The 12959-nt window shown below is 47.3% G+C and overlaps 1 protein-coding gene across 4 annotated transcripts in view; it reads right to left on the bottom strand.

Annotated features, from left to right (window-relative positions):
• Dock4 (dedicator of cytokinesis 4) overlaps nucleotides 1-12959 on the bottom strand; it is a 385661-nt gene that overhangs the window by 15444 nt on the left and 357258 nt on the right. For all 4 annotated transcript variants that reach the window (XM_060367419.1, XM_060367426.1, XM_060367422.1 and 1 more), the window contains 3 exons: nucleotides 10034-10120; nucleotides 1927-2103; nucleotides 1183-1266 (listed from right to left, as the gene is read on the bottom strand). In XM_060367419.1, the coding sequence (XP_060223402.1) occupies nucleotides 1183-1266; nucleotides 1927-2103; nucleotides 10034-10120 (348 nt within the window). The remainder of the gene's footprint in view (nucleotides 1-1182; nucleotides 1267-1926; nucleotides 2104-10033; nucleotides 10121-12959) is intronic.

Raw genomic sequence — 12959 nt, 5'->3', positions numbered from 1 at the left:
CTCTCTCCAGCATCAGCCTCCCAACCCCACGAGATTTTCAAAAATTTCTAGGGGAGAAAAAAAAAAAACCAAAATAAAATAACAACAGTAACAGCAACAGAACCCATGCAGGAACGTTGTAGCAGTTGTGCTTTGGTTTTCTGTTAAAATACTATTCGTGTTTACTCCTTGTAATATAACGAGTGAAAGGAGATGCTCAGTGATGCTCAAAGCCTTTTTATGACGCCAACCACGGCTAACATCTTTGTGCGATCCTGTGTCTGTATCCCAGCTAGTCATGCTGGGAACTCATCTCACTCTAGTTTTCTTCTTTTGTAGGTCAAAGTCCTTTCCCCCTGAACTAGTCTTTGCCCTGATCCACAAACTCGTCTCTCCTGCTGTGTGATTTTTTTCATGGATAGTATCTATAAACATAAATGAACTACAAGCCGCCACAACCCCATTGTCTCTTAGTTTAAAAACATGCTTTATTTATAACTTCATATTATCAGGTCGGAAGTGATGTCTGTCCCATTCTGACATTCATACTCTACTTGCCATGGGGACACAATTACTTCCTGTTTAACCCAGATTGCCAAATATGCTTCCCAACTCTGGGGTTTGCAAACCCTTTTAAGGCAGCTATCAACAGGGGCAGAGCCAGCGACAGAACACTTACTCGTGCCCTCAGATCTTGATGGCACCAAATAAAAATAAACTCTGTGGCTCTGAAGTGGAAAGTGATGAGTATACCTAGTTTGTCCACACAATACGGCCTCTAGGCTTTATCTGCAAGTCAGAACACTGCGGCAGAGCAAAACCTACTGATTTCTTACTCCTTACTATGGTGCTTACGTAACAATCACATTCATTCATGTACTTATTCAAGATCTTGAGATGGCCTGAATTTATCTGAGCATGAAATTTTGAGTGACAAGTTAGCAATAAGTCTGCAGGATGACTTAGGAAGGGGCATTCAAAGAGACCACATGGAATGGTACTTATAGGGACAACGTGTTAAGTTTGTTCTTGGATCCAAGTGGGAATAAAGAGCAGAACTTAGCCAGCTGGGATACAGTACAGGAGAATCTGTCAACTCGACTGCCACCTCAGTTGAGCTGTTCATGCAAATGCTTGTAGGGCGGTGTTTGGTGAGGATGCATAGAGCCAAGCAAGCTAGAGTGACTGCCTCTGCTGGCCTACCTGCTCAAGCATCAGCTCCCTTAACCGTGAGATCTTCTCCCCATCTTCAGGATGACTTAAAATATAGTCTTTGACAAAGAATGCCTAGGAAGAGAAGGGAGAGTCAGACTGCCCTGGAAGAGCTACCATGGGAGTGAAAGGCACAGTTAACTTTTTTCCTAAGGCTTGGCATATGTAGAGAAATGGCACGATTATGAAACTTGTTTGGGGACACACGGAGTGATGGCTAACTGTGGGCAGCTGGCCACAGGCAACATTCAGAGAGTCAGAGCTTGGACACTAAGCATCTCTGGTAAAATAAAAAGCAGACCCAAGTCAATAAACTATACTCATTATAATTCTAATATAAGGTGTCTTAAGATTCAGTGTGGCCAAGAGGGCCTTCCAGCTTATGATAAGAAACAGATGAAAAGCCCACTGAGGGGTCACAAACAAAGACTCTCCCCAGAGACCTCTTTGATCAGGCAAATTATTTTGGCCGACATTTGCTAATCACTTCTGATTCCTTGCTACACTTATTTTTCCCAACACAATTACACGTACTCCAAGGACCTCATCACCAAGACCGAATGCGTGGGCCACACAAACGTCTGGGTATACGTGTGTTCTGGTTTACAAAGGACTGCATTTAGACTGGCTGGAGCCACCTGGTTGCTGATCGTGGGCCCATATTTGCACAAACAGATTTACAAAGGCCAGACATCTCCACCAGGGAGTTCTTGCCCCGCCGTCCTCAGCGCTCACCTCCTGGTACCTGGAGACACCCCCATTCACCGCGGCATCGATGACCCCATTGAGGCACATGGTCAGGGGGTTGATGTTCTGCATCTGCCGCGTCTGACACTGGCTGATCAGTGTCTTCAGCTGCTGATTCTTGTTCTCCAACACCTCGATGGCGTTTTCCAGAGGGCTCATTTCTACCTGAAACACAAAGGAGCGCAGATAGCTGATGACTTCCGTGGCGCTCAAAGCCAAAGGTGCAGAGAGAGGGAGAGAGAGAGAGAGAGAGAGAGAGAGAGAGAGAGAGAGAGAGAGAAAGCAGCTTATATCCACCTTCTCAATCGTGCACAGTGGCTCCTTTCAGTATCTCTTCCGGGAGCAATCCCACAGCTCAGAAAGGGATCAAGTGGAAGTCAAGTTACCAGCCCATCAGCAAGATGAAAAAATGGCAGGCAGTTAATTATATCAGTCGGTGGAAGTGTGGTCTGGGTAACCAGGAACTGTCCATTCCATAACAGCACGGCAATAAGCATCCCCCATTTCTGTGTTCTTTTGGACGGACCCCAAATAATGAGTGCTGTACCCCTCTAGGTATTTGTTTGATACAAAGCAGCATGGAAAAATACAGAGATCCATTAGAGGATCTTCGGGTGTCAAAGAGCTTTAAGCCCCTTTGGAGAGAGGGGACATGTGCCCATGCAGAGAACAACACCAGATGGAGGAGCAGGAGGGCACGCAGTGGGAGGTCCAGGAAACAAGATAATCATGCACATTCCAGGATCTATTTCTCGGTGCGCAGCCAAACAGAACTGTAACGACTTACTAGATTGGTACAGGGGACCTAATTGTGACTATGATGGAAGCGTTTTCCCAATATATGGCATTGTGCTGTTAATGTCACTGACATTCTCTCTGAAGAGGAGGACGGCCAACCTGTAAGCAGTGAAGCAGTTCGGGCTTACAGGAAGTTAAGTGCTTGTTCTTCCAGTTAAAGAAGCAAATTAGAACGGAAGGCCACTTAGACCATCTTAAAGCGACACTGAAGAATCTCAGACTAGCCCAGCTGTATGAGATTTAAGAACACGTATTTAACAAAGATAATCTAAAGGGAAGGGAAGCTGGAACACATGACAAAACAATTTCAATGTGCAAGATCGTCGAAGAACCCCTTCACAGAAGGGGCAAGACTTCAAAACCAGAAAGAAAAAAGAAAAGAAAAGAACCCAGAAAAACTGGTCAAAATCCTGAAACAGCAGTTTCAGAGAGGAGTAAATTTAAATGGCCGGTGAATATGTGGAAAGGTACCGAGCCTCATCTGTGAGGAGGCATGAAGAATAACACCACAGCGACATGCTATAAAATGCCCCCTCACATGCTAAGTAAGTGTGGCAATAGCAAAGGAGAGTGCAAGTCTGAGCCCCACATGCCCTTTGCTGCTGCTGGAAGCTCAAACCGCCTTATTATCTTCTGACAGTAGTTGCAGGAACTATCATCTACCTACTTATGTAAATTACATATAACATTATTTACAGCTCTATCTATCCCATGGTCCAGAAAGGCTATTTCTAGGCACACACCCGAAAAAAAAATGGAGCTGGACATGTACGCCTGTGTGCAGCTGGAACCATGAGCCATGTTGTAACTGTTCCCCTAAATCAGTGTGTTTATAAGAAAAGGCGTGATATACTGTGGTCTGTTTACACAGTGGAAGAATGTATAGTAACGGAACACATTCTTGTCAGTCTTAGTAAATGGGAAAGCATCACAAACAGCAGCGAGGGAATGAAACAAGTCTTAACAGAGTACATACAGTCAAGCAAAGCTAAGTGGACTGGGTTGGTAGGTGAAAACCAAGCAGGGAAATGCACGCCACAGACGCCAGATTCCTCTGGAGTAGACACAGCAAGTGTCATTGTAACGGGAGGGGCATAAGCGCTACCAGCATTGATGGACCCTGTAGACAGGGTGTGCTACTACACCTTTGTTTATACGGACCAAAGCCAAAGCCTAAAGCAAAGCCTGAGCCTACGTCACTGCAAGTTAGAAAGCAAGCCATCTTCAGAACGCAGGACAGAGCGGGGGCCACAGCTCTCAGGCTTCCTCACACTGCAGCCCTTTAGCGCAGTTCCTCAGGATATGGTGACACACAGCTGGAAGATTCTTTTCCTTGCTACTTCATAGCCGCAATTTTGCTACTGTTATGAATCATAAAGTAAGTATCTGTGTTGTCAAATGGTCTTAGCGGATCCCCAAGGGGGTTGTGACCCACAGGTTGGGAATCACTGCTGGGGCTTCGGATGGGGAAGAGCTGAGGATGAAAGGACGAATGCTCTCAGTCACAGGAGGAAGAACTAGGGAGCACTTACTCCACAGCTGCGCACAATGAACCCTGTTAGACGCACTTAAAAGTGGTTACAAGGAATTTACAAGTTGATTTTACAACAACAAAATAAAAAAGAATCCGTCTTCACTTTTACAGACTCTAATAATCTTGACACAATAATTCTGTGAACATCACATAAGAAGATATAATAAACACATATGAAATACAAGAACTCCAGAGAATATTTCCAATATGTAACTTTAGACAAAGTATAAATAATTCACCATGTTGGAAAGAACTGAAGATGGGGAAGGAATGGACTAGTCACAAAAGAACCAAAATGAGTAAATTAACCTGTGAGAGCAAATCTTCACCAGCCCTCAGCAAACACAGGTAAGTGATCCTCAAGCTGCCACGTTTCCTTGTCAGACCAGAGAGCAAGGAAGGGGTCCAGGAGGACGAAGCCAAGCAGCTGGGCCATGGTCCAGCCACCCCCCTTCCTGAGGATGGGCCTTTGTGGAAAGCTGATCCGGAAACAGGTGGCCAGGTCATCTCTCCTGGTTGAAGAAACTTTCCTTCCTTCACATAAATGGGCTAAGCAGAGCTGCTATGAGGAAGAGATATAATCTGTGGGAAGCTAGCAGCAGGACTTCTTAGGAGACAAGCCCAGACTCCAGGAGAGTGTCTCAGAGGTTTCCAGCTAACCCTCCGTGGCATGACATGCAGTGTGTCCCGATTACAATTTAAAGTGGGGGTCCCTGTGAACCCCGTTTATAGCGTTCATGTTATTCTAAACTGTTTCCAGCGCTGTGAGACAGAAAGGTATGGTGGACAAAGCCTCTGTCTCAGAACTTCTCTGTGCCTGAGCATCTGGACCACATAAAATTATTAATAACACCTGACACTAGCAAGGAACAAGGAGCTATGTCTGACTGGCTCAGCAGTAACACCTCTGTTGACAAGGAAAAAAGATACACGGAGCGACTGAACAGCAGCCCAATGCAATCATAAAGCACCTGAAAGTAAGTAATAAAATCAAGAGGAATCATTTAATGATGAGAGCCGCCATGGAGTAACACAGAACAAATACACTTCACTCTATGACCTCGTATCATTACTTGTAATACTAGTAAAACCCAATCAGACAAAATCCAGCAGCCTGCTTGTTCCTCCCACAGGGTGCTAAGGACTTACCTCCTTTTGAACAGAACATTTTATTTCATTTCCTATATCTCATAGTAACAAAATGTTTGATGATGGATATTATTTCATAGAAATATCGCAATGAATAAACAAAGACAGGTGATGAAAATATCTAAACACACTCATCATCTGTGATGATGAGTTTATACACATGCCGTGTTGTGCACATGGAAGTCAGAGAACTTGAGGGAGCTGGTTCTTTCCTCCCACTATGTTGGCCCTGGGAATTGAACTCGGGTTTCCAGGCTTAGTGGCAAGCATCTTTACCCGCTGAGCTATCTTGCTGGTTCCCAAATATCAATACCCCAACCCCTGAAAGATCAAGTGATCTGGGCAGCGATGGCTGATAACCGATTGTCAATTCTTCTCGATAGCATCACAGGAAAGAGGAGGCGATGGAAGAAGAAGAGAGTGAGAAAGAGGCAGAAAGTGGTCTTGCACAAACAAAACCTTACTAAGCCTTGAGGCTTAGCTACCAACTTACAAGAAATGTAGGCCACAGAGAAACATGTTAAATGACTCCACATGGACCAAGACATAAGAAAACACTTCAAGGAGAACCACTGTGGGTCTACAACCAAATTATTAAAACAAAACAACAACAAAGCAATGCAAGGGGAACATCTAGACTGGAACATGTTGAGCAGACAGCTGAAATTTAGTCAAACAAGGAGCGACCGAGAGATCAAACAGGCTCTTGCTGAGGCATAAGGGAACACTGAACATCCTACAGTCACCACATCACTGTCATTCTTTTATACATAATAATTAAATGGCTGCTTTAAAATTTATATGACGAGACAGTTATGAATGACACTGAATGGTGTCACATTTGTTACAAAATTATCTGGTGTGAGAAGTGGCCAGAAGTGCAGGTAAAGCAAAACAGGTATGTTTTCTAGCTGCTGAAGATGAGAAATTTGGTTTGCGAGCATTTTCTCCATCTTTGTGTGATATAACTACGTTTCAAAGGGTCCCTGGCTCTCATGTCCCGGGACTATCAAGCCAGGGGAGATGCAGGAGGCCTCTTACACAGCCAGTCCTGGAGGCAAGGGCAGCAATGAGCACTAGATGGCGCTGTTGACAGGGCTCTAGCGAGGCCTGGGCTTCTGGGTGGGGAGATACACATGGCTATCTTTGACAGTTCTTTGACAGTTTTATACACATGTAAAGCATACGTTGATGACTACAAACAGGACCCTCCCTAATCTCCCTACACCCCTATTGTTCCATCCTGCCTATGAGTACCCTCTGCACAGTTTTTGGTTTTATATTGTTCTTTTAAGAGCCACTGTGATTAACCAGAATCATTCTTGTGGCCATGGGTTTGGAGTCCACTGGGCCTACTGGGCTCCTCGGTGGGAACTCAAATGAGGAATGACCACTCCTTCCCTGGAATCAGTTTCTAGGTCAGCAGGGCAGGGTGGAGATCCATAAACCCACTCGTGACCTGGGACTGACTGTTGATAGACCCTTACAGGAAGCCAAAGTGCACAAGTACGCTGGCATGGCCAGGTCCAGCGGCCAGCATTCCCTTCTTCCTGTCTTTTTCTTCTTCGACATTTCCTGAGCCCTGAGGGGGAGGGGATAGTTTAAATGTCCTGTTTATACTGAGGGCCCAGCTGTAACTGGGAGCCAGCACCTAGCGCAGCATGTGTCTGCATCACTTTTTATGGCAGTCAGCCTTCTCTGGTTACTGCTGGGAGGAGCATTTACATATGGGTATTGTGCGCGTGCATGCGTGTGCATGTGCCTGTGTGTATGTGTGTGTGTGTGTGTGTGTGTGTGTGTGTGTGTGCAGGCATCAAATCCACATTGAAATTCCAGAGTCAGAACAGCTCTCACTAAGAAACCAAACAGCAACAACCACCCCTCCACCCCTGGTGAGGTGCTGGGAGAGGAGCCCTTCTTCACTGCTGGTGACAGCGAGCGGGTGCAGCCACTGTGGAAATCGGTGTGAGGCTTTCCTCAGAAAACCCAGAGGCCAACGACCGACCAACCCCCTACGGACACTGCAGCTCACTGCAGAAGCACGTGCTCAAGCTACTCACTGCTGCCTGTTCACGGTAACTGAGGAATGGAATCAGCCCTGATGGCCATCAGCTGGTGAGGAGACAGAGCGTGCGGTACACACACACACACACACACGGTTTATTTTACTCATCTGCAAAGAAAAGTACGGTCTGCGGGCAAAGGAATGGGAAAAAAATTACGCGGGGGCTCAGAAAGATAAAGCCTGCCGTGTTCTCGCTCATCGGTTGAGCCTGGTGTCAGACCTTCAGATTTGTGTGGTTGATCTGGAGTACCCGTAGGGCCACTGGGGGGGGAGATTCCTTAAGGGGCAGCCGTAGCAACACACGGTGACACAGTGACTGAGACCGATACTGTGAGGATGCAGAGTTTCGGCAGGGAGGGGTAGGTAACAGAGACCAGAGGGCAAGGAGAAAGGTGAACCAACACAGACTATGCGGAAAAGCCATAGGAACTCTTTTTAAGGCAGTTTAGGACAGAGGCTAAGAAGAGTCAGGAGAGCTGTTCTGTGTCTGGATAGTGCGGCTGCTGCAAACCGAGAACTACCAAACAAAATCCTACTGTCAGGTATGGCGTGTCTCCCTCTGAGTTGTTGGTCAAAGAAGCCCTGGAGGCCTCCAAAACAACTCAGGCCCTCACTATCCTTCTTGGTTGTCCATCAGAATTCGTTGATAAGACCGCTCTGCTAAAGACAGCACACACCTTGTAAGGAGTAGACAAATCAAGTTAGAAAAAGCTGCCTGCTTCTTTCCTGTTGGCCAGTGTTCCTAGTGCTGGCAAGTGTTACACAGGCCACTGGGGAAAAGGCATCAATGGTCTTCTTCTATGATCAAATGAATTTTGAAGCCAAACTTGTAAATTTTTTTTTTTTTTTTGTCTTTCAGATTCTGGCATTGCAGGTAAAATTTTCAATTCCTTATTCTATATTTATTGAGCACCTACTACATTCTTGAAGCCCTCCTATAGCAAGAACCCAGCCAGTAGGCCAACAACTCCAGTGGAGCATGGACCATTCCGGGTAGAGAAACAAGAGAGCCACATGGAGGCGGCTGAGAGTAGGCTGTACACAGGGAATGGACTAGCCCAGCTTGACTTGCTCTGTTGGAACAGAAGATTACAGATTCTAGAAGAGTAGGCCCCTGAGGTTTGAAAGGCCATGTTCGGTATTTCTCCCTTTGTCATTATCAGCATGTCACTTTCCATGAATGGGGTGTGTGTGTTGTTTCCTGGGCTAGGACTGTTGGTGAGTCTCCACAGGATTCAACGTTCTGGGCCACACAGATCTGAAGGGGCCCTGTGAGTCACTCGTGAGGGAAGGATGAGTAAGAACACGGCTGTGGGCTGATTTTCACCACTCCGTAGGAAGCATAATGGTAAGACTTTCTGAGAACAGTGTTTGGCAGCCTTGCCGCTTCTATGAAAGGTGATGAAGTATGCCATCTCACCAACCAGCTCTGGGGACCCCTGACTCAGATTCCACAAAAATACAACTGACATAATTTCATGAGTTGGGTTTCATTTGCTTAGGGAGCTGTATTAACATTGTGGCACTGTAAGATGGAAAACTCACTCGGCCTTTAGCTTGGAACATGATAAGCTGGTCTTCTGTGCTGGGAGATGTTCGTAGGAGGTGCCATTCTGTAAAGACACTTTGGTGGGAGCTATTCTTCCTTGTTCATTGACAAAGTTAGCTGCTACTTCACTGAGGTATTGCTGGCATGATAGGTTTACAATCGATGTAATTTATTTCAAACAGAATATTGGCTCAGTCCAGGGGCTGGGCTCAGGGCCATAATGGATGCGCCAAAGGAGAAAGAAAAGATACTGGGAGGCTGGGATACTATGGCTGTCGGTCTGAAGTGCAGTAGAGACAGGTGTAGGACCAGCCCTGCTGCCTGCAGCTACTCTCTCCCATTCCTCTCCTTCGTGTAGGGAAGCTGGCGAGATGGCTGGCGAACAGCGGATTCTTGAGAGCTGTGGCTATCAGATTCTATAATGGCATCCACTGTTGTCACCCAAGGCTCCATCTGGGCTCTGCTCCCCTCACTGTCACTCCCACTGCAGATCACACAGCACAGGCTCTACACGGGACACACTTTACACAAGCTTTAGATGAAGGGGCTTCATACTAGCTTCATGTTGCCAACAAGAAAACCAAGGTTCGGATTGTGCAACAGAGCTGGTTTTGGAATACCCATGCGTCATCACTCTGACATGTGGCTACATGAGAAAATAGGCTGCCCTGTTGGCTTTGGACCACCACACAGTAAGCAATGAAGATCACAGCTCTAGCGCAATGAAGAGCATTGGAATGCTGGTTGTCACCCCTGAATCCCAACAGGCTTTTGTTTTTACATGCTGCAACCACAACTGCTTTAAAGACCTTTTCTGGCTGCAGGACATCAGCATTCACCTTCAGTGCCTTGGGTAGGAGAGAACAGTACCGTGAGGGAGCCCAGGAAAGGAGAGGGCACAAGCAATGAGTAGTGGGCACAAGCAATGAGTAGTGGGCTCAGCGGGCGGGGAGCGGCCAGGGGGGCGCGGATGGTGTTGGGAAGGAGCTCCAGCCCTTACCACTTCACGTTTTTCCACTTCGAACCAGCGGGAGATGCCGGGTAAACTCTGCACCAAGTAGAGCGATGTCCTTTCCACCCAGAGGCTCTGCAAAACACAGCACAAAGTCAGTCTCTATGCATATGCCCCTCTCTCCAGACCCCGGGCCGTGACAAGGCTCAGCAGGTGCTGCTTCTTCCTGTGGTCTCTTCTCAGTGTTCACCTGTGAAATGGTCACAGCGAGATGCCAGGGAGGCCACGTTAGAAATGCCTACAGTGACTTTCTACGTGGAGCAAATGAGCACCTGCTCCAGAGAGCAAGGGTCAGATCACAGGCAAGCTTTATGCAGTCTCCTCTGCCCTTTCTCCAAACTTTGACATTAACTTCTTTCCTCATCAGGGTTTAGCCATCTTCATCTAGAAGAGGTGAGAGTATGAGCTATTAAGCCAAGGTTAGAGTAACAGTAACAAAAAGGCAGAAAGGACCGTAGGATTACATGGCTCGGACCTTCTATTTTAAGGTGTAGACTTTAGGTTTTAGAAGGACTCCTGATCCTCAAGAGCCACATTCTGATTACCTGGAGGGCTGGCACTGATACCCACCCGTGTAGCCTCATCTCCTCTCTATCATCATATGCACAGAGCCTCACTTCTGGGGATGAGCTGAAGTGGCATGACTCACACCTGTGTGCTTCGAGCTGGACTCATTCTGACCAGGAACCTGCTCCTTCAGGACTCACGAAACACAGCTGACTTTGGTGTGAGCAATGGTACATGTCAAGGCTTTCTTTTATTAACCAGTTTCGGAATTTATACTTTATCATTGTTAGTGTGTTACCACCAACAACAGGAACTTGACAAACTTCCTGGGATGGCACCATTTCTTCAAACTACAGAGGGGTTAAAAAGTATATATTTCCACCAGGGAAGAGCTACTGAGATGACTAGGGAACAGTGCATGCGGTAAGAGCTTGAGGGATTCTGCTGGCAACAGGGAGCCAAGCAGACAAGAGTGCAGAGGGATGGGAGAGATGCTCGCATAGGATGCAGCTATTCATGCTGTCAGGGTGCAGGGACCGGGCTGGCAGCTTTCTGAGTGGCAGACAAGTGAGAAGGATTTCAGAGTGAAGAGTTCACCTGGAAGGAAGTGGGGGCAGCTGTGCAGGCAGAAGGCTTCCCACACAGACTTTTAGCTGCGTGCTCTCGAGAGGGGATGGCACCCAATAGAGAGAGAAGGTGGGTATTGCTGGAGCCAGGAGGGAGGGTAGGTAGGCGGGCTGTGGAAAGGACAGGCTTGAGATGATGGGGTACAGTTTAAAGTTAGGCCTGCTCTTTGATCACCTCCCCCTGGCGAGGTAGCCTCACTAGGCCACAGAGAAAGAGGAGCCAGGCAGTCCTGATGAGTCCTGATTGGCTTGGGTCAGACATAAGGGGACTAGGAGAGGGACATAGGAGAGGAAGAGAGAGGAAGGGTGGGACCAGGAGGAGATGAGGGAGGAGGCTACATCTGGGATACAAAGTGAATACATTGTAATTAGTAATAATACTAATAATGATAAATAAATAAAGTCAGATTCTGAAGGCTATGAGCATGGGGGAAAGGAAGCCTGATTTAGCCATCCTCATCCAATAAAGGAGCTATGTCACTGATTACTATATTGCTGGCCGGGAAGAAATACAGTACAGCAGAAAAGGAGAAGAAAGGGAGTTGGAAGAACGGCCCCAGCGCTGAGGCTGAAGGTCCTGGGCACCTGAGGACTCTGAGGCAGCCAGCTGTCTAATTCCAGTGTACCCATGACTGAGGCCTGGGAGTCACCACAAGGAGAAAGAACCGTATCACAACCTAACTAGAGCTCTTGTCGGCTTGGGAGGAGGGAAAGAGAATTAGAGATATGCAGAAAGGACTGTAAAATGATTGTGAACCTTTTCTGTGATATCTCCGTGGTGTTTTCCAATGGCCTCTTTACTGTTCAGTCCGTGGGGAAAAGGAAGACCCTGAAAAGAAGCTAGTGGGGCAGGCTGCTGGTGTGGCTGGCTGCTTCCAGTCTAACTTTCGCTCTTTCATCATTTGAGAAGTTTGTGATTAGATCTCTGAAGAGATCCACAGTAAACGCACACCAAATCTCCCCTCCCCCTTTTTATTCTGCCCCCTCAGAACTCTGCGAAGCCACCACCTCTGCTTCTTGGCTGGGAGCAGCCCTTTAGTTAACTGCTGGCAGCTCTGAAACCGCCGGGCAAGGATGGGTGTCAGCACTTAGGCAAGACTGGCTGTGTGAGGAGATGCCTCCGGCCAGAGGAGGAAGTATTTGTTGTGAGAGGCGCTAAGCAGACAGAGCCACAGGAATTCACTCATTTCAGTTTTGTTTGGGGCTGAATGCTGGGTCCCTGGGGTCTAGTCTTTCCGAATCACTGCTTCCATGGACAGGGGTGGTCGGAAGTGTCTGTGGGGCTGTGAGAACCTTGCCCTGAATGACTAGGAGTGTGCTGAGCTATCAAGGCACACTGGCACTGTGACAACAGCCAGCTCGGCACAAGCAGAGGCCCAGGTCAGCATGTACTCTCTGGTCCTCACCTCAGAAGCCTAATCTCAGAAAGACAGAACAGAGCGTCTCCACGCTGCCGACTGAGCCCCTGGCCCCTTCTCAGTTCTCTGCGCCTGCTCCTTCATGTCTCCTTATCTGTACTTCCTTGACGCCAGAACACATAAACTATGCCCACAATGGTTCACCTTCAATGGACACCACACCTGAGTCCAAACACCACTGTTAAGACTGGAGCTGCCACAGAGAAACTGATTTCAGGACCTACTCTACTCAGATTTGCTGGTCTGAGGCCCACGAGTCTTCTTGCTTGGAAAGTGTTTCCCATCACTTGGATACACTGCCGAGTTGGGGAGTGACAGTCACATGACCTTGTTCTCAGTTTCCTATTTTCTTTCCACGAGTCA

Source organism: Meriones unguiculatus, chromosome 1 (assembly GCF_030254825.1).
Source record: "Meriones unguiculatus strain TT.TT164.6M chromosome 1, Bangor_MerUng_6.1, whole genome shotgun sequence".
Lineage (NCBI taxonomy): Eukaryota > Metazoa > Chordata > Mammalia > Rodentia > Muridae > Meriones > Meriones unguiculatus.
This window is presented reverse-complemented; position numbering and strand designations above follow the sequence as displayed.